Source organism: Natrix helvetica, assembly GCF_964273705.1.
Source record: "Natrix helvetica genome assembly, chromosome: 4".
NCBI lineage: Eukaryota > Metazoa > Chordata > Lepidosauria > Squamata > Natricidae > Natrix > Natrix helvetica.
This window is the reverse complement of record NC_138550.1, coordinates 57,969,501-57,994,870: the sequence shown is the minus strand read 5'-3', so window position 1 is coordinate 57,994,870 and position 25,370 is coordinate 57,969,501. Positions and strand designations below refer to the sequence as shown.

The window sequence follows — 25,370 nt, the reverse complement described above, 5'->3', positions numbered from 1 at the left end:
TAATATCTCCTCCCATGTCAACTTGGCTGTGCCTTACAATCATAGATGAGAATTTTTTCTTTGGGCAGAGAGGTGCATGGTAAAGTCATGAAGGATACTTTGTGGTGATGCCTTGACTTCATATGTGTTTATGTATCATGCTAAACCATCATCTGCTTTAGCCATAGATTAGTAAAGAAGCCAGAAACAAGTAGAATAAGTCTTACAGGTGACTTTTAAACCAGTTCTTGATTAGTTTTCCCACAATTTTCTGTTGACTCTCTTTGCGGTCTCAATAAATTGATTAAAGGGTAGGTTGGAGTATAAACTGGACATAAACTAAGAAACCATAAATACATTATCTATCCATATTGTCATATCACTGTTTAACTCTGTATTGCAACAATTAATCCCACAAAAATGTAGTTTCAAAGTAAGATTACTGCTCTAAAATAACATTTGGATGAAACTAAAAATAAACCTTATTATGCTGTAATATGACATGCAAACCCTACGTTTGAAATGCTTTTTCTAGGGAAATTCAAAAGGTGATTTTTTAAAAGAGTCATATTAGTATATTCCTTTTGAGGGTGCATTTTAAATTTAACTTTAGCTAAAGCAAAGAACAAAATAGAAATCTGCTACATATTTCCTTAAAATTAAATTTATATAATCACCTAGGTCATGACACAATGCATTTTTCCACTATCATCCCCCCTCTGCCAAAAATGCAAGCAAAACAGTTCACATTTTGGAATGATGTAGTCCTTCAGCATGAATTTTTTTTGTAACTTTTGGTACAAAATAATTTTTGCATTAATGTATATTTTGGAGGAAATTGCATAAAATAAAACAGAACCTCCAACAATTAGTCAGAAAATTTAATCAAACAAATGATATATCAATGGCTGGTGCAAATCAAATTTAAACTGAACCCTACATCTCTACTGTAGTTTATTTGGATAGTTTATTTGGATAGTGAAATTTTAATCTGGTTAATAATCTTTGCTTTAATGCTTTTCAATTTATAATGCAGTAATTTATTAATTATATTCTCGTATAAAACACTTTTGAGGGACACGGTGGCTCAGTGGCTAAAATGCTGAGCTTGTCGATCAGAAGGTCAGCAGTTCAGCAGTTCGAATCCCTAGCACTGCATAATCTAGTGAGCGCCATCCCTAGAGCCAGAAACGACTAGCACACATGCGCGGGGGAACATTTACCTTTACCTATAAAGCACTTTTAGTACATTTTAATATAAAAGATGTATAAAGGTGGTCTACATATTTTAGAATTGTTTTAAGATGATACTGTGAGAAGATGTTAAAGGGAAAAAAGCTCATGTCTAAATGGTAGCAAGACTGAATGAGAAAGCAGTGTCTTCTTTAAGATCTGAAGAATTTTCTCACCGAAGTAGACAAAGTCTTGTTCTCTGCTGTCCTCAAGGGAAGGCCTAGACTGAATGGGTCTGCAGGAAGACAGATTGCAGCTGAACATGATGAGATGTTTCTTAATAGTAAGAGCAGCTTGCAAATGCAGCTGTTACCAAGATAAATTCTGCATCATTGAAAATCTTAAAGGCCAGATCAACAGCCATTTGTGAGAATGATCTAGTTCTACATTTCCTGTACCAAGGATAGAGCTAAACTATGATTAGCTCTGTCCTTGATCTATTGCTGCCTTCTACTGTTGTGAAATCCTGTAATTATAACTGCTTTGCTGAAATTTCTTTTGTTTTTCCACTCTACCTCTATATATAGAATCAGTCTTTTTAGACACTGAACTCTGTTTGTATATTTTCAGAGCAGTTCCTGGATGACACTAAGTTCAAGGTCCCAGTCCTCAAGCAATCACGAACAAAGCCACAAAATAACCTTACAGGATGAGAGGTCTGGGATTTCTTTCCAAAGTGCTGCATTACCTCATTGGGTTCCCACAGCCAGACATCAAAAGTTGGTTTCCTAAGAGCTCCTATTGTCTCCTGAGACAGCTTGTACTGGAGAGAAAAACAAACTTTTATTATGCATATATGTTGTTTATCTTTCAATCAGTAAATTGGATGACTCAGCTTCAGTTTTTCTCAAAGCAAAATGCTTGTTTTCAAAACCAGGTATCTTCCCAAAACATCCATTCATCCATGCACCCAAATACAAAGAGTATGGGCCTTTCCCCACTTGCAACTAACTATAGCAGAAACATGTCCTGGCAGCCTATTTTTTCTGCTGTGTTATTGAGACGTTATCTTTATCTGATCCTCAGTCCTTAAGTGAGACAGCATTAAGTTGTCTTTAGCTACACATATATCAAAGTAGTGTTTCCGTCCAATTGTGATATAATCAAATCCTGCTTCAAGGTGCATAAAGCCTGTTAGGTTCATCATTAATTTCTCTGGAGGAGAGTTAGATGACTGCAGTGGCTTGAAACAGTGGCAGGAAAAGATCAGCAATGGGACATTATGTTTTCATGCTGGTAAAGATTTCTGCTGCACCAAGAATGTGTGGGCTCAGCACTGGTGAAAGGTCCTCAGACATACAGTGGAGACAAGCAAGTGTGGTAGTGTTAGCACTTATCAGAGCATCCATTCCTAGAACTAACAGTTAGTGGGAATATTTAAAGGAATATTAAAATAATTCACAAATCGCATCCTGGGATACTCTACAGCAGGGGTGTCAAACTTGTGTCATCATGGTGGCACCACGTGACATATCAGGACTTCCCCCCTTTCGCTAAACCAGGCAGGGGCGGGCCCCAACATGTGATGCATTCACGCTGCAAGTCGCGAGTTTGACATCCCTGCTCTACAGATATTATAACAAGTAAGATTTGCAAGGAAAATGAATAAATATTGATTATACATTATACATATTTATTATATTCCAGAAGTACGGTATGTTGATGGTAGCAAATTCATACATCTTTTTGGGATGCGCAATCTTTTGCAGCCAATGACCATATTTTAAGCTATTAAAAAACATAGTTGAGGTCTGCAAGGACCATGGACAATAATGTGATGCTGTACAGCGGAAAAGGTTTGCTTTCCCCCTTTTTTCAGTTTGAACAAATTTTGGGTCCAAAATTGGTATGTATTTTGTATCTGAAACATGAAAAATGAAATAGGAATATGAGCAGTTTGACACCAAATTTTAGCAGCATGATGGCCCAAAAGTATGGGGTTCAGGAGCCCCACATTCACAACCACCCATCCACCCTGCATACTGTTTTTAAAGAAATCTTAAGGCAAAGAATACTATGAGCTATTACATCTGAATTCACATCTGTCAGCTCTTTCCCTGATGTTGTTTACTGTAGTGATTTGTAAGAAGACTGGTTTGGGGATTGATTTTAAACATAATGATCCTGAATCTTCCTTCCTGAAAATAATAACCTCCTGGGCATTATTTGACGGAAAGCAAAAGATGCCAAGAATAATTTTAGTTATTGTGATGATCAGCTCTGTCTAAAGATACTCTGAATGTATCTACATGACATTATACCTTAGGATAAGAGGGGACATCCCTTCGGGGTATAAGCTTGTTGTTTTCATCCAGGAAACTGTATTTATAAGGGCAGTTGGTCCTGTGCAGAAAACAAAATCCAACACACAGTATAAAAAAAAAAACCACCTTGTAAATAAATAATACAAAAATAATTTCATTTAAACTCATTGGACACAATCAAAATGTTGATTCTAAAGGATAACTCCTGCAAAATTAATTTCCCCCTTTTCACAGCAGAGAAACCAAATTGCTTTCCTCTGAATAACATAGTACCCTAAGAGGTTTGTAAAGAAATGTAGCATTTGAAGGTGTGTTTGTCAAACATGAAAGTGTATTTTAAGTCTTGGGGAAAAAACAAACAAAGCTAAGATATATTACGGGTGCAGGAACCTTTATTTACTTATTTATTTGAAGAAAACTTTTAAACATGCAGGTTATATTCAACAATCCTTATTCCCTACTTAGAAATATTTAGGATTATTATGCTAAAACATTTGTTTCCTTCTGTGGGGCCCATTTTATACTATCCAACGTGTGTAAACATTAACTATGAGTTGAAATCCATACTTTTCAAGATATGGAAATATTTTCTCATACGATGTCTGTATCAGCAATATAACACTGAAGGAATGATACAAAGTAATGGCTGAGAACTGTGTACCCGTTTTTTGCTTCAAGAATAAATCTACCAAAATAGAAACAGAAAGTAGGAATGAGGTCTTTGAAGATAAAGTTGTGTACTATGCTCTGCACAATTTTTCTTAAACTACCCTTCTCAAATGTGGATGAGAACATTGTCCCATTGTAAAACAAAAGTAATATTCAAATTGTTTTTTTTAGGCAGGTACCATCTTGCTTTATTTTTTTCCAGTGGCAAAATACCTCAGTTTGATGTAACATATATGTCATGAACCACATTCAGCCATGATGTAAAATAAAACCTAGTTCCATTCTTCTATTTATTATTACAGCCCTATTACAGCATAATGATTGAGTTGTTAAACTAGGGTCAAGATACCTGAATTCACACCTCCCTTAGCTACAGTAACTCACTAAGTGATTTTGGACCAAACTCAGCTACCAATGTCTCTCACAGGATTATTGTGGAAAAACTGATGAGGGAATATGATTTATACTACATTGAGCTCCAGGATGAAAGGCCAGAGAGAAATCAGATGAAGGACAGACAGATATCCTGATGTTATTCAAAAGGTGAATAAAATCAGTATCTAAATGTCTGAAATATAAAGAAGCATAAATGATATAATAAAAACACTTGAAAAGCTAGTAAGAAAAGGGCATGTTCAATTTCTTCCTTGTCCTCTGCCTCTCATATTGCTATGAGGAAAAAAGTACACCACAAAGAGCAACATAAATTAAACAATGCAGTGAACATCTTTGGATGGTTGTTAAATTTGCATGATAAATAGGAACTTCTTTTATCTCTCCATTTAAATGTGCAGTAGCTGATATGGAGGATTCTACCACAGGACAATCTATTTCATTTGCAAACTAACCTCCTTTAATCCTCAGGTCAATTTGCATTTCTTGGCAGCTGATCACACAGCCATTTGTATCTCAATCATGTCCCAAACTGCAGTGGAGTTTGCATTCTAACACAATGTTTTCAGGGAAGAGAGAGAGAGAGAGAGAGAGAAGGAGGGAGGGAGGGAGGGAGGGAGAGAGAGGGAGAGAGGGAGAGAGGGAGAGAGGGAGGGAGAGGGAGAGGGAGAGGGAGAGGGAGAGAGAGAGAGAGAGAGAGAGAGAGAGAGAGAGAGAGAGAGAGAGAGATATGGATGAGTGGATATGGTAGTGAGGCACGGTTGAAAGGACAAATTCTGTCCTTGCTTTTGCCCTTTCCATAGCTAAATATTGAGAAAACTGTCAATAAGTGCCTGCTCTTATCTACTTCTCACTGGCTTCCCATTTGCCACGGAGTTTCCTCTGTATTGTCAAGTAACAAACATCTCCTTCTCTTTCATCAAAAGAAAAAAAAGGGGGGAAGAGCCCATTTATTCCCTGTTTTTGTACAGTATGACACAATCCTGATTGATTTCAGCAGTGTACTATCTCAGTAAATCCTAATGGTTTAGTCGGCTTTTCTGGGTCAAAGGGAATTGGAAGACAAGGGCATGGCAAGTAGTTTGTTTAATTAGCAAAGACTACTGCCCATAAATCCAGGAAGGAAACACACTGGAAGTGAAATCTCCCTGGGGGTGGAGGGGAGAACTTTATTCAAAAGGCTGACAAAGCAGAGGGAGGTGGATTTGGGGGACTTTATAGTGGAATGCAACCAATGAAGTGGGACCCGATGTCTCCAGCTGTAGAAGTACTCTGGACCTTGTTTTTGTCTCTGGCCAGTGGCTGAGTGATCTGGGAGGAGGGGACTTAACCATCACTCCCCTGTCATGGTCAGATCACTCACTCCTTCGTCTTGACTTCCCTGGTGCTACCTCCCGCCGCGGGGAGGCGGAACCGGAAAGTTCCAGATGGTTCCGCCCCAGGCGCCTGATGGAACCTGATAGGTTCCAGACGGAGCTTGGGCCACCTCCTGTAACCTTGACCCGCCCCCGGGTAGGGGACCTGGTGGTTGCGTGGAATAATGCAACTACCGGGGCCTTGAACCGGGTGGCGCCTTTGCGGCCTCTCCGGCGGCAACGATCCACCCTGGCCCCTTGGTTTACCGAGGAGCTGAGGGTGATGAAATGCCGCAAGAGACGTCTAGAGAGTCGTTGGAGATCCTCTCGCTCCGAATTTGATCGAACACAGGTACGAGCCCATTTAAGGACGTACTTTGTGGCATTGAGAGCGGCCAAACGTCAATACTGTGCCACTCTCATTGCATCCGCGGAGAACTGCCCTGCCGCCCTGTTTCGGGTGTCCCGCTCCCTCTTGTTTCAGAGGCCGCGGGAGGCCCCTCTACAGGGCAGGGCAGAGGAATTTGGTAAATATCTGCAGGATAAAATCGCTCAAATCCGGAGAGACTGGGTTCCTGTCAGTGATCCAGTGGAGACGCCCATGGCGAGTCTTGAGGCTTCTATCTGGGAGGAGTTTGACTTGGTTGCCATCGAGGATTTGGACAGATTGCGTGGACGACTGCGACCCACCACATGTTTATTGGACCCGTGTCCCTCCTGGCTTGTACTGGCATCCTGGGAGGTTACACGAGACTGGCTCCTGGGCCTAGTGAATGCTTCGTTGGGAGAGGGGTCTCTCCCGGCCGCCTTGAAAGAGGCGGTGGTGAGACCTTTGCTCAAGAAGCCTTCCCTGGACCCTTTGGAGCTGGCCAATTATCGTCCTGTCTCCAACCTTCCCTTCTTGGCGAAGGTTGTAGAGAGTGTGGTGGCCTACCAGTTCCCACGACATCTGGAGGAAAATGATTATCTAGACCCGCGCCAGTCCGGCTTCCGCCCCGGTCACAGCACGGAGACGGCCTTGGTCGCGTTGGTGGATGATCTCTGGAGGGCCAGAGATAGAGGTTGTTCCTCTATCCTGGTCCTATTAGACCTCTCGGCGGCTTTTGATACCATCGACCATGGTATCCTGCTGCGCCGGCTGGAGGGGTTGGGGGTCCGGGGCACCGTTTTGCGGTGGTTCGGCTCCTACCTTTCTGACCGGACGCAGCGTGTGTTGACAGGAGAAGAGAGGTCGACCCTACGCCCCCTTACTTGTGGGGCGCCACAGGGGTCGGTCCTCTCGCCACTCCTGTTCGACACATATATGAAGCCGCTGGGTGAGATCATCCGTGGTTTCGGGGTGGGATACCATCTGTACGCTGATGATACTCAGCTGTACTTTTCCACCCCGAACCACCCCAACGAGGCCATCGAAGTGATGTCCCGGTGTGTGGAAGCCGTACGGATCTGGATGGATGACAACCGACTCAAGCTCAACCCTTCCAAGACGGAGTGGCTGTGGGTACCAGCCCCCCGGTTCAGCCAATTAATTCCATCATTGGCCATTGGGGGCATCCATCTTGCCCCCGTGGAGCGGGCGCGCAATTTGGGCGTCCTCCTAGATGCCCGGCTGTCCATGGATGACCATGTGACAGCCGTGGCAAGGGGGGCGTTCCACCAGGTTCGCCTGGTGCGCCAATTGCGCCCCCTACTGGACCGGGATGCCTTGCGCACAGTCACTCATGCGCTGGTGACGTCTCGCTTGGACTACTGTAACGCTCTCTACATGGGGCTTCCCTTGAAATGCACCCGGAGGCTGCAGTTGGTCCAGAACGCAGCCGCGCGGGTAATTATGGGGAGTACTAGGTACTCCCATGTGACACCGCTCCTGCGCGAGCTGCACTGGCTTCCTGTGGTCTATCGGGTGCGTTTCAAGGTTTTGATAACTATCTTTAAAGCGCTCCATGGCTTAGGACCTAGTTACTTGCGGGATCGTATTCTGCCCCATACATCCCTGCGACCAATTCGCTCGCACAGAGAGGGGCTCCTCCAGGTGCCGTCTGCTAGACAATGTCGTGGGGCGGCGCCTAGGAGTAGAGCCTTCTCTGTGGCGGGCCCAGCCCTGTGGAATGACCTCCCTCCGGATATTAGGAATACCTCTGACCTCCGCTCCTTCCGTATTAAGCTTAAGACCCACCTATTCCAAGCAGCTGGCCTGGCTCAACTTTGATTTAACCATATCGCTCCTGACGGGTTTTTAACTGGGTATTTTAATTATATTTAATTTCTAGGGGTTTTAAATACAGTATTTTAATTGTTTTTATCAATCGACCTCCTCCTTATGTATGTATGTATGTTTTAGTGTACCTTTGTTATATGTTTGTTTTGTTTACATATTTATTTCGAATGTTTCGTTGTACGCCGCCCCGAGTCCTTCGGGAGAGGGTGCGGCTAAGAAATAAATATATTATTATTATTATTATATTTCTGATAGTTGGAAGTCCTGTAGGCCTGTTGTACACTTACTGATTCTTTTGCTTTTCATCAGATCAGTGAGAAATGTATGAACATGGGAAAAGAAGTTTATTGTATATTTATTGATTCTGAAAAATTATACAACAGTGAACGGGACTACTTTATAGAATGTTTTGCATAAGCATTGGAGGTGGTTGATAGAATAAGAATCAAATGTGAGCACCTGTAACTATCTGTGCTCCTGGTTTTAATTTTTTATTTGTTTAGTTGTTAATATTAATTTCCATGCTTTTAATATTTTAGGTCTATGTTTTTATACTACTATAAGCCACCTCCAGAATCACTTGAGATAGTAAGAGGGGCAGCACATATAAATTCAATAAACAAACAAACATGAAGTTGAAAAGTGTGCATAAGAATAAACAGAAAGACTAGCAAATGGTCCAATATTATGTATGAAGTAATGAGGATGGAGTTGCAAAACAAATAGATATGCATGAAGACTGAATAGACCAAATGGTAGGGGAAGAAGAAATTTTGGTTTGATTGAGTTGATTAAAACTTTAAAAAGTTGTAAAAAGCTAAAAGCCCAAAACGCCAAGTATAATTGTGATGTGGTGGTGTGGGAGAAGCAAGGATGGTTTGCAAAGACCAAATGGTATGGAGACATATAGGGAATGATAATGGCATATGCTATTTTTAGTTACTTTAGGCTTCTTTTCCTTTTTCCTTTTTTGTGCCTTCAAATTCTTTTACTTACTATTTTTTTACTCCTCTTTTGTACATTGCATAGTATCAGTTACCTCAAATGTTAAATACCACTGCAGCAAAATACCAAGTCATGTTACCACGGAAGCATGAAACACTGTCATTTTATTCAATAAGTATCTCTTTTCGGGACAACAAGCATATTAATGTGCATATGCATACAGAAATGATCTTTTTATGAAATGAATATGAATGATTCATGGCAATGATCTAAGTTTGTTCTGAAGAACTAGATTCAGATGTTAACACAAAAGCTACCTGTTTAAACTGAGATGGCTGTGCATGCTATAGAACAGGGGTCCCCAAGCCCCAGTCTGTGGACAAGCACTGGGCCATGGCATGCCAGCAACCGGGCTACGCAAACAAGCGAAGCCCCATCCACAGGATGCAAGCAGCATGCAAAACCACATCCCCTCTGGTCTGTGGAAAAACCTTTCTCCACAAAACAGGTCCCGGGTGCCCAAAAGGTTGGGGGCCACTGCTATATAATACAGCTTTTGAAATTGCACCAAGAGTTCAGTCTTTGCAGGAATGAACACGTGTGTGCAAGAGAGAGAGAAAATATAGCTGATGCATTACGGTGGAGGGAAGAAACAACAGCGAACATAACAGTGTTCAGAAAAGTCTTTTTTGAAAGCTAGAAGTTATGAATGCTGTCAAATTGGAGTTTCATGGGCAATGTAAAATCCGAAAAGGCACGCTATCACGTATCCCATGGAAAAAGCATGGAAAAAGAAGGAGAGAACAAAGACAGAGTATTGCAAAAGTTAACAAACAGCGGCTCTGTGGGTTTGAATACTTGCTATTTTTTCATGCCCTAACAAATATATTCCTATATGTGCTGAAAAATTAAATGCAATCAAAAGAAAGAGCACGGAAAGAAACCTTGAAAGACTATTGTGAAGTAACCAGTAGATTTTAGAACTGTGACCTAGCTGAGTGGTTTAACTTTTGTTAAAGATATTAAGGTTCAACTTCATTCTTAGAGTATATGCATTTTCCAATAAGACAAATGGCAGTGAAGTGGTACAAGTAGAAAGAAAAGTTATGAGGGCTACAAAGAGGAAACCCTTAAAATATTTTGTTCAAAACAATTTTACAAATGTTGTCTTTTAGTGAATTATAAAATTCTGTGCAAAGAAATACAAATATTAACTGAAACACAGTTAAATGTAGTACAAAGTCTCACATCTTGATATAATTTCCCACAATTGATAATAGTGTAATTTAATATTTCCCTCCCCTCCCTCCCCCCCCAGGTCGTGATAGATAAGTCAGTCTGGATTTGTGACGCAGGTACACAACAGTTTCTTGACTAAGATTCAGAACAATTTGCTATTCATCTCCTTCCATAACAGTTTTAAATGTCTGTTCAGCTGCTCATGTGCTTGTTGTATGAGGAATGGTGGCTACAGAACAGCCTGATGTTTTTAAATTCATGAAGTCTGTCATACCAAGCAATGGTTGCTTTTGCTGTTTTTTTTAATTACAATTCCGAATCTGGTAATTTATCAGATTAGTTGACTGGCTTCTTCCGTAAAAAGGAAATAACTCATTTGGGGGGGTTAAAATATAACATGCACATTCTCACATAGAGCAAGAGGAGTTGCTGTGTATATATTGTGATGTTTTCTCAGATTACATTTTGTATCAGAGCAGGTCTACTTCTTGTAAGTGAGTCTGTTACCAAACTAATGTTTTTCTTGGCAGAAGAAATTTTTGTTCTCTGCATGAAACCAAGGGCACAAGTCTTTATTACCGGATGGCTTAATGGCGGGAAACCAAGATGTTAATCTTTCCAAGAGTTATTTTTCCCGTTACTCTTTAACTATTAAGTGGCCATATTTTCTTAAACAAAACTAACGAATCTTTTTTTTAATCCATGCTGATTTAAAAAAAAAACCACCAAGAAACTTCATAATTTGTGAATGATGCCCATTGATAATGAGACATTATTTGGTTTATTAGATGGCAGTCCTATGCACATTGACCTGGAAGCAAGCTTCATTCTTGGTTTTAATCTTTCATGCTGCCAAGAGTCACTACTAAATGATGGGTAGCCATATAATTTACTTAAATAAAATTTAAAAACATATTGGATTTTACCCACTTTTATTGATTCATTAGATTTATATCCCACCATTTTCCCAGAGCTCTAGGATTTATTTATTTACTGTATTTATATTCCATCTTTTCTCTGAGAGCACAAGTTAGCCTTCTTCTCTAATTTTGGTCCAGCAATAACCCTGTGAAATAGATTAGGCAATGAATGGCCAAGCCACCTTGGGGTTTCCAAGGAGAAATGGAGACTTGACCCTGGCTCTCCATGTCCAAGACTAAACTGACCATCACACTCTATCCTGGGTATCTGTAGATTGGCTTCAAAATAAATTTTCAGAATTTTTCCATTGCAGAAATGGCTATTCAGAAGTGCTTTTCTTCACAAGCAACAAAACACAAAGCTTACCTGGTACTTCTTGCAGCCATTTCGTCTCTCATCTTTTTAATGTCACTCTTACACTTTTCAATTTCCACTATTTTCAGTCCTTCCACTGTCAACAAAGTAAAACAACAGGAGGGTTACCATGGAGAAGCTTGAAGGATCTCATTCTCATTGCAGTAATTGAGTAGAATTTCAAAAGCACCAAACAGCAGGCTGGTGATTCAGCAGCCCCTCAACCTGAAACCTGTTCCTCTACGGGCAGATACTGCTAATAGACTCAATCATTCAAATAATACAACACTAAGAGTAACATTTGAAGTAGCAGAAAAGCAGCTACATCACTATTGTAAGTCACAGTAGCAACATCCAGCCATTCTTCAGCTTCCCCAGACCATTTCTTAGAATAGGAATAAATGAAAGCAGCAAGCTGTGGCACTACTATAATATACTATATTAATATAAAGCACTATATGGTGACAATACTTCGTTGGTTTCCATTTAGCATCTTATTAAATGAAAAAACGGTTCCATGATAGCTCTTTATATAGAAGCACCAGCTGTGACACTAAGCCCTGGGCCAACTTTTTCTCAGCCTGGTGTCCTAACTAGTATATTATGAGCATAGATAGAAAGTAAGTACAATTGGTTCTTTTAAGCCAGGGGTGTCCAAACTTGGGAACTTTAAGACTTGTGGACTTCAACTCCCAGAATTCCCCAGCCAGCTGGCTGGGGAATTCTGGGAGTTGAAGTCCACAAGTCTTAAAGTTCCCAAGTTTGGACACCCCTGTTTTAAGCAGTGGAGAGGAGGAGGAGGAGGAGGAATTGATTATGTCCTTCAACATATGAGGAGAGACATGAAATAATTGCATGGAAGACTTCTGGTCAAAAAGCAGCAGCAGTAAATAGCATGTGCTGTTCATAATACCACATAGAGTAAGAAATAATGTGAATCAAGATATTCTTGTTATAGAATCACTTTATGAGGCACGTTTCCTCCCATACAAACTTGCTGGAACTACCTTTACACTGGCATTATAATGTTTATGAACTGCTCAGCAATAAATGCTCAGCCTGACTAGGACATTCATCACACCAGCATTGCATGTTTCCTGCGGGGCAGCACTGACAACAAACCTCTGCAACCAAGTGGAGCAATCTCTATTTTTAGTAGTTTTCAAATACTTCAGTCTCTGCAGAGAGGCATGGCCTCTTCTCACTTATCAATGGCTATTCATGTGTGTCATAGACATATAAAAACTAGAGACTTCAGATTCTCACTTGGGGATAAACAGGATGTGAATGTACATTGAACTAAGGCTCTCCAGCAGTAATTTAAACACATTCGTGTTTCCTTGTCACTACGTGGAAATACTAGTGGCTCGAAATTTCATTTGTTCAAAACTTATACTGAAAACTCATAAAGAAAAACAGTTAATTGAAATCATTGAAGCTATTTAAGACAGAAAGTTCCAGTCTTTTGGGCTTACTATACATTTGTCTGTTTCAATAATAATTTTAATGAAATGTTCATACATTCCTGAATTCCATTTCATATTATTGTATTTTTCTGTTATACTGTTTGCCAATGAATTTGAGTGTCTCCCCACATCCTCCTTTCAGAACCTTGTTTTTCACCAAATTCAGATAATTTTATTTTTACAAGGCAGTAATTTGCAGACACAAACCTTTGTTATATGTAGATTGTGAAAGTGATAAAAAAATTCCATTACACAAAATTATTTTTAAAGTATTGTAATAATTACAATACAATACAATACAATACAATACAATACAATACAATACAATAGCAGAGTTGATAGGGACCTTGGAGGTCTTCTAGTCCAACCCCCTGCCTAGGCAGGAAACCCTATACCATTTCAGACAAATGGCTATCCAACATCTTCTTAAAGACTTCCAGTGTTGGGGCATTCACAACTTCTGGAGGCAAGCTGTTCCACTGATTAATTATTCTAACTGTCAGGAAGTTTCTCCTCAGTTCTAAGTTGCTTCTCTCCTTGATTAGTTTCCACCCATTGCTTCTTGTTCTACCCTCAGGTGCCTTGGAAATAGTTTGACTCGCTTTTCTTTGTGGCAACCCCTGAGATATTGGAACACTGCTATCATGCCTCCCCTAGTCCTTCTTTCTATTAAACTAGACATACCCAGTTCCTGCAACCATTCTTCATATGTTTTAGTCTCCAGTCCCCTAATCATCTTTGTTGCTCTTCTCTGCACTCTTCCTAGAGTCTCCACATCTTTTCTACATCATGGTGACCAAAACTGAATGCAGTATTTCAAGTGTGGCCTTACCAAGGCATTATAAAGTGGTATTAAGATTTCACGTGACCTTGATTCTATCCCTCTGTTGATGCAGCCTAGAACTGTGTTGGCTTTTTTGGCAGCTGTTGAATACTGCTGGCTCATATTTAAATGGTTGTCCACTAGGACTCCAAGATCCCTTTCACAGTTACTACTGTTGAGCAAGGTACCACCTATACTGTACCTGTGCATTTCGTTTTTCTTGCTTAAATGTAGAACCTTACTCTTTTCACCATTGAATTTCATTTTATTAGATAGTGCCCAATGTTCAAGTTTGTCAAGATCCTTCTGTATCTTAAGCCTATCTTCTGGAGTGTTGGCTATTTCTGCCAGCTTGGTGTCATCTGCAAATTTGATGAGTTCCCCATTTATTCCCTCATCGAAATCATTGATGAAGATGTTGAAGACTACTGGGCCCAAAACAGAGCCTTGTGGTACTCCACTGCATACCTCCCTCCATGTAGATGCAGTTCCATTGAGGACTACACGTTGAGTGCGGTTGATCAGCCAGTTACGAATCCATCTGGTGGTGATGCTGTCTAACCTACATTCTTCTACTTATCTAGTAGTAGGTTATGGTCTACCTTATCAAAAGCCTTACTGAAGTCCAAGTAAACTATATCGACGGCATTCCGCTGGTCCACTAATTTTGTCACTTTGTCAAAGAATGCAATATGTTTAGTGTTTGATTTTGTTGATTTTGCTTTTCTGATTTTGATTTTCTGATGGCACATAATCAAAAAGTGTTGATTACATAAGGGTCTTAACAAAGAAGGCTATTCTATACATGTGAATTTGTTGTAAAACTTTTTTCTTAACTTTAAAAAAATATTTGTCAAGTGCAGGAAATCAGGAGTCCAGGCAGTTCAAATTAATTTATAGGTTTATTGTACGCTAAAGCTCTCTACAAGAATCTGAGCTACTGTCAAAGCAAATTGGCAGTAGATAAGTCAATGTAACTCAAGATGGGCTGGGCTTAGATCTCTTGTGGGCACAAAGGGACTCAAGATTGATGACATGTTTGACCCTTCCCTGGGGCTCAGCCTAGTCATCTACAATATACTTTCCACCTCCCACCCAAAGAATTGCATTTTAAATATTCCTAATTTTGGGGATCCAATAAAAAGGTTTTCTTAGAACCTTAGAATATTGCTGATTTCCTTTTCAGCAAATCTGCCATTGAATTTAGGCAGTACTCAGAACACTTTTGAACATGGCCTTCATCTTGCTTTTCAGAGAAAGAATCACTACTGAAGGATCCTATCTAGAACTGCAATCCAGCTCAGAATCTTCTCAGGTTATTTAGGAGAATGTAGACTTACTGTACAGGATTAAAGATTTTATACTACATTTCTGGCAAATTATGTAAGATGAGAAAGAAGAATTTTAGACTTGAAATATTGCTTTCCCCTCTTCTCTTTCTCCAATACTATATTTTACCCTGCCAAAAAGAAGGCACTAGGTATTGTTTGTTCATAAAAAGATTAAAATCTCACACTAATACAAATTTATCCTACGCTTCAGCTTGTTAGAGAAAACCTCAAGCTTGGCTTTGAAGAACAGTCGCATAACATGCTCCCCCATGTTTGGGACCGCCCACCTTTCAAATGCCACCTCACAATATCGCTTTTCTATCCAATTCTCAGTCCCATCAGATCTGAAGGCCAAGAAATGTTTCAGAGAAACTGTCAATGGATGTGACTGCCCAAGATGATATTGTGTCACATTCCTTGAGATGATTTCGCTCAACCCAAATCAGCCTTCCAGATAGAAAAATATTTAACAATTTATACACCTCAAAAACAAAGAGCTTTTTAAAAAAGCTTGTTTTGAACAACCTGATTTTATGATAAGATATGGGAGATTTTATGGAGTGCTGTCTGGAGAGAAATGGAGTATTTGTGGTGCACCTGCTGTTAAAGACATTGCACATATCATCATTGATTGCAAACTGTATTCTGCAGAAAGCACTGATAATTTGGAGTATTTAAAAACAAGAAAAAATATTGGGGCACCCAGAAGCAACTATGTTACTTTCTGCAGGGAATGAACTTACATATCACTAATAAGACCACAATCATTATATCAAAGGCCATATTGAAGAGGACAGATTATTTAGATCCGATTGGGGTTAATTATAGTGTGACAATTTATCAGGAATATGTTTTACTATTTTTATTTTATTTTATATTTATTGGTATACTTGTATTGGTTTTATATTTTTAATTTATACATATAAACGTGAAAACACTCAAACAGGAATCACGAAATCTCCAGAACCGTAAAGCCTACAAACTTGAAATTTGGCACATATGCTCCTCTTGGCTTCTAGGTGCTCAGTAACAAAGGATTTTTTGAAATGACCCTCAGAGTCATTAGTATTTTGTATATTATTATTAACATGCTTTGATGCTAAGGAGTTAGACGTTCTACTCCCCCTCCCAACCTGAAAACACGGACGTGGGCGTGGCCAGCACATGACTCATCTGGCCTGCTGGCTGGGAGTTTGGAGAGGAGCCTGAGGGAGAGAAGGTGATAAGATAGATGGGGCTTCTGTGGGCCAAACCTGAGGGAAAGAAGGGATAGGGAGAGGAGAGGCCTCTGTGGGGCCAATCTGAGGGAGAGAAGGGGAAAGGAGAGGAGAGGCTTCTGTGGGGCAAGCCTGAGGGAGAGAAAGGGATAGGATAGGGTAGATTTCTCTGGGGCAAGGTTGAGGGAGAGAAGGGGAAAGGATAGAGGAGATTTCTGTGGGGCAAGGCTGAGAGAGAGAAGGGAAAAGGAGAGGAGAGGCTTCTGTGGGGCAAGCCTGAGGGAGAGAAGGGGAGGTTTCTGTGAGGCAAGGGTGAGGGAGAGAAGGGGAAAGGATAGGGGAGGCTTCTGTGGGGCAAGCCTGAGGGAGAGAAGGGGAGAGGAGAGATCAATGGTAACTACTCATTAATTTTCAAGCTGTAAGTGTCGATTAATGAAGCCCGATCACATAGTTTCATAGCGGAGCACGGGTATTCAGCTAATATGGTCAGATGATTAAACCAATAAAGTTTCTATTCTGTTCTACTAGTAGAAAAAAAAGAACTCACGTTCCACTCTCTTCTCCAGCATTGCCAGTTGATTAAACAGTTCACTTTTCAATTCATCAATTTTAAATACCCTGGAGAGGAAATAACAACAGTTCCAAACTTAAGTAAGAAGATATGCATGAAAAACATAATATTTGTTGATGGGAAAATAAATGCTAAAAGTTAATATCTAAATGCACTGAAAGATACTTCAACAATAACCAACTAAAGGTGTCCAGTTACTATCTATTTCCCAGCTAAGGATACAACCTATGGATACCCCACTGTCCATAAAGGTTCCCCATTTAATTCAGATTAGAAGGAAAGATAAGGCTTCTTCCATGAGTGACATGTAAAATAATTTTTCTCTGAAATAAATGGAAGAATCAAGATACATGTTAGGTGTGTTTTATTTGCTAGATATAAACTTACAGAAATATACAGTTTTACACTTCTACAATAGGAAACTGCTCATCCATGTTTATTCAAATATAATAAACTGGCCATGGTTTTGGCTAATTATAATTTTATGAAATTGATTCAAGTTAAATGTACATTTTCTAAAGCTTCATCTATAATGAAGACAATTTTCTTTTTCAATATGAAGACAGTGTAAACTGTTAGTCCTCAATTTACGAACACAACTGAGCCCAAAATTTATTCTGTTAAGTGAGAAATTTGTTAAGTGAATTTTGCCTCATTTTATGACTTCTTGCCACATTTGTTAAGTGAATCAGTGCAATTCTTAAATTAGTAACATGATTGTTAAGTGAATCTGATTTCCCCATTGACTTTGCTTGCCAGAAGGTCGCAAAAAGGCGTCACATGATTCTGGGACACTGCAACTGTCAAAAATGTGAGTTGATTGTCAAGCATCCAAATATAAATCATGGGACCATTGGGATACTGCAATGGTCATAAGTGTAAAAAATTGTCATGAGTCATTTTTTAGTGCTGTTGTAATTTTGAACTGTCACTAAGCTGTTATAAGTCAAGCACTACCTGTACAATGCAACAGCCGAATGTTTTCTTAGCAGCAAATCCCTGTGCATATTTTTGTAACCTTCAATGTTAATTCATTGTTATCCATTTTCCCACTTCAGACTAGACTGTCTGATAACTGCAAGGAAAGAAGGAAGGATATACAGTATCCTTCCTTCTTTCCTTGCAGTTATATACAGTATATAGTATATACTATACTATACATTTCTATTCCTAAACCACCAAAGCATTTTGAAACAACCTTATGGTACTTTTCAATCTTGCTAGCTTTCGGATAACAAGTAGGCCAATGTAAAAATTGCCATTCAATCAGTGCCCTCTCTTCCAAGTAAAACATCACTCGGCTAACCCTCCCCTCCATGTTTCCAATACATATTGTTGGCATTTCTATATCGATTTATATTCCACTTGTTATAGACAAGCTCAAGGTGGCATAGATCATACTCTCTTCTTCTATTTTCTCTACAACAACAATCCTGTGGGATTGGTTAGGCTGAGGGTGACTTGCCCAGAGCCATCCAGTAAGCTTATGTGGCTGTGGATGGATGAAAATCTGGACCTCCCCATTTCTAGATCTGCACCTTTATCACTATAGCACACTCACTTTTGTTGTTCAGTTCAAAAAATCTGAGCTGTTGGTTTGAGGGAAAAATTTCCTGGCTATCCAAATTCTTTCTTTTTGCATATGACTGAAAACTAATATAATGGCCGGACGTAAGTTCTAGCTAGCGGCCAGGATTTTTCACTAGCTACAGCCATGGTAGGGTAGAGCCTCTAATTGTTGGATTGTGAGTGAGATGGGGTAAGTATTCAGGAACACTCTATACACTCTATACAAGCAGAAATCTGGAAACTGACTAGAAGATCAGCTTTGCTGATTTGGTTGCCTATGAAATCGACTAGAGAAGCACCAAGTTCAAGTGAGGACAGGCAAGGTAAGATAAAAGTTCCTGCAATTCTGGAAATGGCCTTGCCTCCTAGTTCCATGGAACTCTAAGGATGCAAATTGCAAATCAGCCTCAGGGCCAGGGCAGGAGCAGAACCAAAATACTCTATGGGAGCTCCATAATTTTAAAATTATTGTATAGTAAAAGGGTTACCTTGAAAGTTGCTCAACCACCTGCTCCAGCAAATTCTGAAACAATTGTTCTTTCTCTATTAAAAATAAAATATAAAATGACAAATTGTAAGAAAGTTGATATCATGAAAAAAGAAACCAGTTATATCCCACAATAGAGTCTGACAAATAAGGCCTTTTGAAAAAAATAAAAGCTTTGTCATACTCATCTAATTGTTTGTAAAATGAAAGGGATTAAAAATATATTATTCCAGTGTTCCTTTTGTCCTGAGAACTATAATATAACAATGGCCTTTTTACTGTCCTGTTTATACCAGGAACTCACTAGGCCACAAGAAGCCATTGAATAGAGTGGCAACTCCTTTGTGATGTGGGAGACATAATTTTAGTTTCAGATTCCCCCTCTCCTCCATAGTGCCAAAGGAATTTTGCATGGCTGTAACATGGGAACTTCTATTCCATGGAATCTGAAGTTCTCTTGATGCGTAATGTCTATGGAGATTCTCAGTCATCCAGGTCGTGGTTGTCCCAAAGGTGTTTTTTCAAGAGGCAACTGGCCTTTCTGGTTTTTCTTTGAAGACGTTTCACTTCTCATCAAAGAAGCTTCTTCAACTCTGAGTTGATGAAGCTTCTTGGATGAGAAGCGAAATGTCTTCAAAGAAAAACCAGAAAGGCCAGTTGCCTCTTGAAAAAACACCTTTGGGACAGTCTTGACGCTTAAGTAGGCACACTCTTGCACTACAGTACATCCATTTTGTCTCAACTTTTCCAGAACCCACTGCAACAAAAATGCCTAAAGAAACAAGAAAATACAAAGCCAAGAGTTAGCATTTTCCTCACTGCTCTCCTGGTGGTAAAAATATTATCCCCAAGTATGTTTATTCACAGAGTAAGACCTTCAAAATAGCTAGTAGCATGGAAAGCCCTCTCGTAGCGGTGGCATCTTTGTGTAGGATGCCTACATCAGGAGGCTCATTTGACGCTTAGTTTTTGATACTATTTTATTATCAAATGCCTTAATTATATTCCCAGAGCTGAGACACAGTAGTTACATAATAGAGACAAACTGATTTATTGTACCTTTCAGATAGCTTTTATTTATCTTCCCCTTTGATGTTGCCTGAAGCAGACTGTGTCACCTTTACAGTATTGCACTCTAGTTCTGTTACCGTATTTTTTAGAATATAAGCTGCACCTTTTTCCCTCAAAAAAGAGGCTGAAAATCTGGGTGCGTCTGAATACAGCATTTTTTGGCCTCCCAAAACCCCGCCCCATTCACCAAAATGGCCATGCATAGCCATTAGGAGGCTTTCAGAGTGCTCCTGGGGGCTGGGAAGGGCAAAAATGAGTGAAAAACTGATTGTTTTTTGCTCAATTTTGCCACCCCAGCCCCCAGGAGCACTCTACAAGCCTCCTAAAGGCTATACATGCCCTTTCTTTTGACAAAAATGGGCCATTTTTTGCTCATTTTGCCCCCCCCCCTTCCCCAGGAGCACTCTACAAGCCTCCTAAAGGCTATTCATGCCTTTTCTTTTGACAAAAATGGGCCATTTTTGCTCATTTTGCCCCCGCTTCCCCAGGAGCACTCTACAAGCCTCCTAAAGGCTATTCATGCCCTTTGGGGGGGGGGGCGTTTTTGAGAGGTCTGCAGAGTGCAAAAACCTTTTTTTAATAAATTTGCCTCTTCAAAATCTTGGTGCGTCATACTCCAGTGTGTCTTATACTCTGAAAAATATGGTAATTCAATTTCCACAACAATTTCAATTTCCCCAACAGAGTCACATGGAAATATTTTGTTACTACCTTCTGGGATGCATCTCCAACTCCTAGTTTAGCTACAGTTCTGAGATTTTCCTAGTGGTTTTCTCATCATGTCTGACCATGCTTACTTTTTCAAAATCAGCCAAGATCCCTTACAGGTAGTCTTTAAGTTACAACTGTAATTGAGCCCAAAATTTCTGTTGTTAAGTGAGACATTTGCTAAGTGAGTTTTGCCCCATTTTATTACCTTTCTTGCTATAGTTGATACACAGAAGTTCTTAAGTTAGTAATACACTTAAGCGAATCTGGCTTCCTCATTGACTTTGCTTGTCAGAAGGATGCAAAAGATGATCATATGACCCCTGGGACACTGCAACGGTCATAAATATGAGTCGGTTGCCAAGCATCTGAATTTTCACCATGTGACCATGAGGATGCCCCAAAAGTCAAGTATGAAAAACAGTTGTAAGTCACTTTTTACAGTTATAAGTCACTTTTTCCACTAAATGAACTGTTGTAAGTTGAAGACTGGCTACATATGCTCCCACCTGCTATGTAATGCTAAATAAGTTCAAGACTATGGTTACAATGTTAATTCTATATTTTTACTCAAAGTACTGTATTCCAAATCTCTTCTGTTGCTTATTTCTTCTCCTATCACAGAAGCTCTCTCGAGACTATATCTTCACCATCAGATTATTTTCAAAGCCAACAACTTTTCATAATACCTCTTTTCCACTTGTTTTCTCTGCTGTAAGCCTGCACGTGTTCCCTTTAGCAAAATCATTGTATTCCACTTGGATTTTGACATTTTTAATAAATAATATTGTTCATAAAGTATAGGTTGCTATTTCATGGCTGCTATTTATTAGTGAAATGATAGAACTGATTTTTACTAGTCATTTAACTGTTTTTTTTCCGTAGGAGAACTAAAACTGAACTTGGAACAAGTTGTGATATCCTTATATATTGCCTGAATTCAATGGAGCAAAACACTCTCAAGCAATCATAACTACCTTGTAAATTATAGCTTATAATAGTTATCTTAAGTATTCCTTCAGAAATTGTGGTTGCTCCATCACGGGAAGCTTTTAAGAAGAGACTGAACAGCCACTTGTCTGGAATGGTATAGGTCTCCTGCTTGAGTAGAAGACCTCCAAGGCCCCTTCCAACTCTGTTATTCTGTTATTAATTATTTTGGATGCTTATACCATGACCTTCTGATAATTCTGGAGAAAAATCTGTTACAATATGCCAGGATGCTGATATTCTCCAGTTTGCCCAATATAATTATGCCCACACTGCAATTTATTGTATACATTCCCACCGCTTGATTTTAAGTTTGCAAAATATAATTGCATTAGAGGTTAGCAGTCATTCTGTCTTGTCCACCACTCCAAATCTGACACTGACAATTCACCCTCTCCCTGACAGCATTATTTGATAGGGGATTGACTCTGTTCTTTACGAAGACAGTACAGCCAATAAAGTTATTCGACTAGGCAGGATTTACTACGTGGTAAGTAAGTCTGTTCTGTTCCTGTACATCATCAGTAGAAAGAGTTATTTCTTCTAAAGACGATTGACTCTTCCTCCTACATCTCATTTTGTAGAATCTACTTGGAATATTACTCTAGAACTGATATGGAAGGATGATTCCATATCTGTTGTTGTGTGGGCCCTCTTATTCCTTAAACAATCTTGAAAATGATATTTCATCTATTTATCTTTATGTGATAGAAATTGCAAGAAACACAATCAAGCCCAATGCAACCATCACTGTTTAGGTTTTTGAAGTTATTGGCACAATATTCAAATACACAGATTTTGCTAGTAGTGTTAAAAGTTTCCAATACAGCTACTTTTGTGTAACTACCTTAAAAAGTTATATGGCTAAAAGAGTTTGATGCAGCATTTTAACCTATATAAACCCTTTAAAAGAAGTATATATATTGAGATAGAATGAGGGTATCTGAAGATGGTGATGGGACCTCCAATTGAGGTGCTGCTTTTTTAAAAATAGTTTTATGAATTATGATTTTATACTTAATTTTATTGTTGTGAACTGCCCGGTGTTGTGTTTAAGATGGGTGGCTTTACAAATATTTTAAATACATAAATAAATACACAAAATAAATTTATTTAAATCTGCCAAAAAGACAATCTGGCTCTATTTATCTACCCAGCATTAGTTGAAACTACATAAAATCCAGGTTTATTCCTAAAGTGGAGAAAAGCAGTATACTTGGTTTCTGATATACTAAGGTATACAAATGTTCATAGTATTTCTGAACCCCCGCAATAATACAAACTGAACTTTAGTTAATTGTTGCATGTTGAAGTGATATTTCAGAATCGTTTATACATTCTCTCATTCATCAGGGTTTGAGAAATCAAGAAAAGTCATAGACCAAAGGTGTTAATAAACTGCCCCTCAATAGTGGCTTGCCAGTTGATCTGGGAAACTAACAGAAATTGCTGGTCAATTATTTAGTAGTAAAAATAAATATCTGGTTTCTACATATTGTTCACAGATGAATAAACACTCCCTCAAGTTAAACTCACTTCCTGGTGATTTAATAGACACATCCATGATTTATCACTGCCATTTTAAACAATCTTTTCTCCAGTTTCCTAATCTAGCCTACAGCTCTGTAATTCTAATTGTTTTTTTCTTTTTCTTTTTAATGAAAATGTGGCATATGCCATAAAACAATTCAATCTGTAATGTTAACAATCAGAGTGCATGAATTTAATGTAAAGACAAAATTATATGTATGTGCTTGTGAGCATTGCTTTTAAATGCTAGAATTTGAATACAAGGTCCTTAAATAAAGACAAAAGGAATAGCCATCCATTTGTGTATTTTATAAATATATGTGTTTTAGAATTTCTGCAAGTTGAAAGCCCTTAAAACATAACACAGATTAATCAAATTATGGATCTGTACGGATATACACAAATTATCTTTAGTAACGTATTTTATATAAAAAGTTACTATTTTAAATGACTAATATTTAGACTTACTATCATGAAGCAAGAAATATTATTATGCAGAAATTTTTAAAATTAAAAAATAACTAAATGCTTCCATGAGGAGTTAAACTTACTGAAAACACATTCAAGATTGTGTGCTTTAAAGCATTTACTGATATATACTGTATATATAAAATATAGCATATTATTATCCTTCTATTTTTGAAAAGATTCGTCTGTGATGATGGATGTGAATAAGCATAGAAAGTTTTACGCTAAAGCAAAGCTTCAAAACAAATTCATCCTGTGCAAGAGATTTGTTATTTACTGCATTTCAATAAAGCAAACAAAATTATAAGCAGCACAATTAGCCAAGCAAATAGCTTTCATCTATTCAAAAAGAAAGAAAGAAGTTCCGTCTTTTGTTAGAAATCCAAGAACGAAACCAGAACAAGAAATGCTTTCAATTAAAAGTAGCATAAAAGATTTCTTTCTGCTTACCATCCACCAGGCAATATAAAAGACCAAACCAAGAATAAATTGTGTATCCCACATTCACTGCCTCCCAATATTTGGCACTAGCTGATGCTTACACGAGCATGACAAAGTCCTATAAAAACAATCCAGTTTTTTTAAAAGGGAGGGGGAATCGCTGCCCTAGATATTGTACTTTCTGTCCCTCATTTTCTAAATTTACGTGCGAAGCTTAAAGTTATTTATCCACAAGCTACATGCATTGAATTAAATGAGAGTTACTCCTAGGTAAATATATGTAGCCTTAGTCCTAGGACATTCTAATCCAGGGAACAGTCAACTGCAGACTGATGTTTATAGATGTAATAAAACAGTGAGGACGTATGTTTTTATAACCCAACAGCATAGTAAAGATATACAGCTAGCAGTTCCTCTTGCCTTAAAGAGACAAAGGTCTCTTTTCCTGAATCCACATTAACTATTTATGTAATCCCAGGGTCTTATATCAGTAACTGTGAAACGGGAACAATTTCAGCTACTGAAATTTTCAAGGTGTTTTACAAACTTGGCCACAACTGCTTGAAGACTTCAAGGTACTGCCAAGCTTTTTTCTTCTTTTTCCCATGTGGAGTTCCCATGTAACCCTCAAGAAGAGTTCAGTAGGTGAAGATTTCCTCATCACTGCCTGCTACGATTTCACCATTTTAAGCCTCCTATTAAACTTACAGAACCTTTGCCATAAAAAGTTGGCAACTTCAATAAAGGAAAGTATCATTTTTCTCCCAACTCAAAGCTGGAAAATTTGCTGTGATTTATCAAAAAAACCCATAATAGGAGACATATGATTGGAACCCAGAATGTCAAAATCCAGGTCAACATGCTTGTATTTTTCCTGTTCCACCTCTCCACCTTCATGTTATTTTTCATGCTGTAGAAGATGCCATAAGAAGTTGAGGGGAGGAAGAGGCCTCTACTTTTTGACCATGCTTTCCACCCAATAGCCAAACAACTGTAGGCTATGCAGTTTGTTTGGTGCTTTGATTTACTCTGCTTTTCAATCTGCAAGAATGCCAGAATTTTAATTGCTACAGTAATTCCATCCATTTGATATATGTTTAGATGCTCCTCTCTATTGGGGGCAGATTA

At 38.9% G+C, this 25,370-nt stretch overlaps 1 protein-coding gene across 8 annotated transcripts in view; it reads right to left on the bottom strand.

The window, feature by feature from the left end:
* The window catches only part of PDE9A (phosphodiesterase 9A), a 78,882-nt gene that overhangs the window by 22,371 nt on the left and 31,141 nt on the right, over nucleotides 1–25,370 (bottom strand). For 7 of the 8 annotated variants that reach the window (XM_081951326.1, XM_081951325.1, XM_081951328.1 and 4 more), the window contains 5 exons: nucleotides 19,036–19,090; nucleotides 16,955–17,025; nucleotides 11,583–11,667; nucleotides 3,474–3,555; nucleotides 1,901–1,975 (listed from right to left, as the gene is read on the bottom strand). In XM_081951326.1, coding sequence (XP_081807452.1) covers nucleotides 1,901–1,975; nucleotides 3,474–3,555; nucleotides 11,583–11,667; nucleotides 16,955–17,025; nucleotides 19,036–19,090 — 368 coding nt within the window. The remainder of the gene's footprint in view (nucleotides 1–1,900; nucleotides 1,976–3,473; nucleotides 3,556–11,582; nucleotides 11,668–16,954; nucleotides 17,026–19,035; nucleotides 19,091–25,370) is intronic. The other variant, XM_081951327.1, reaches the window with a different exon arrangement.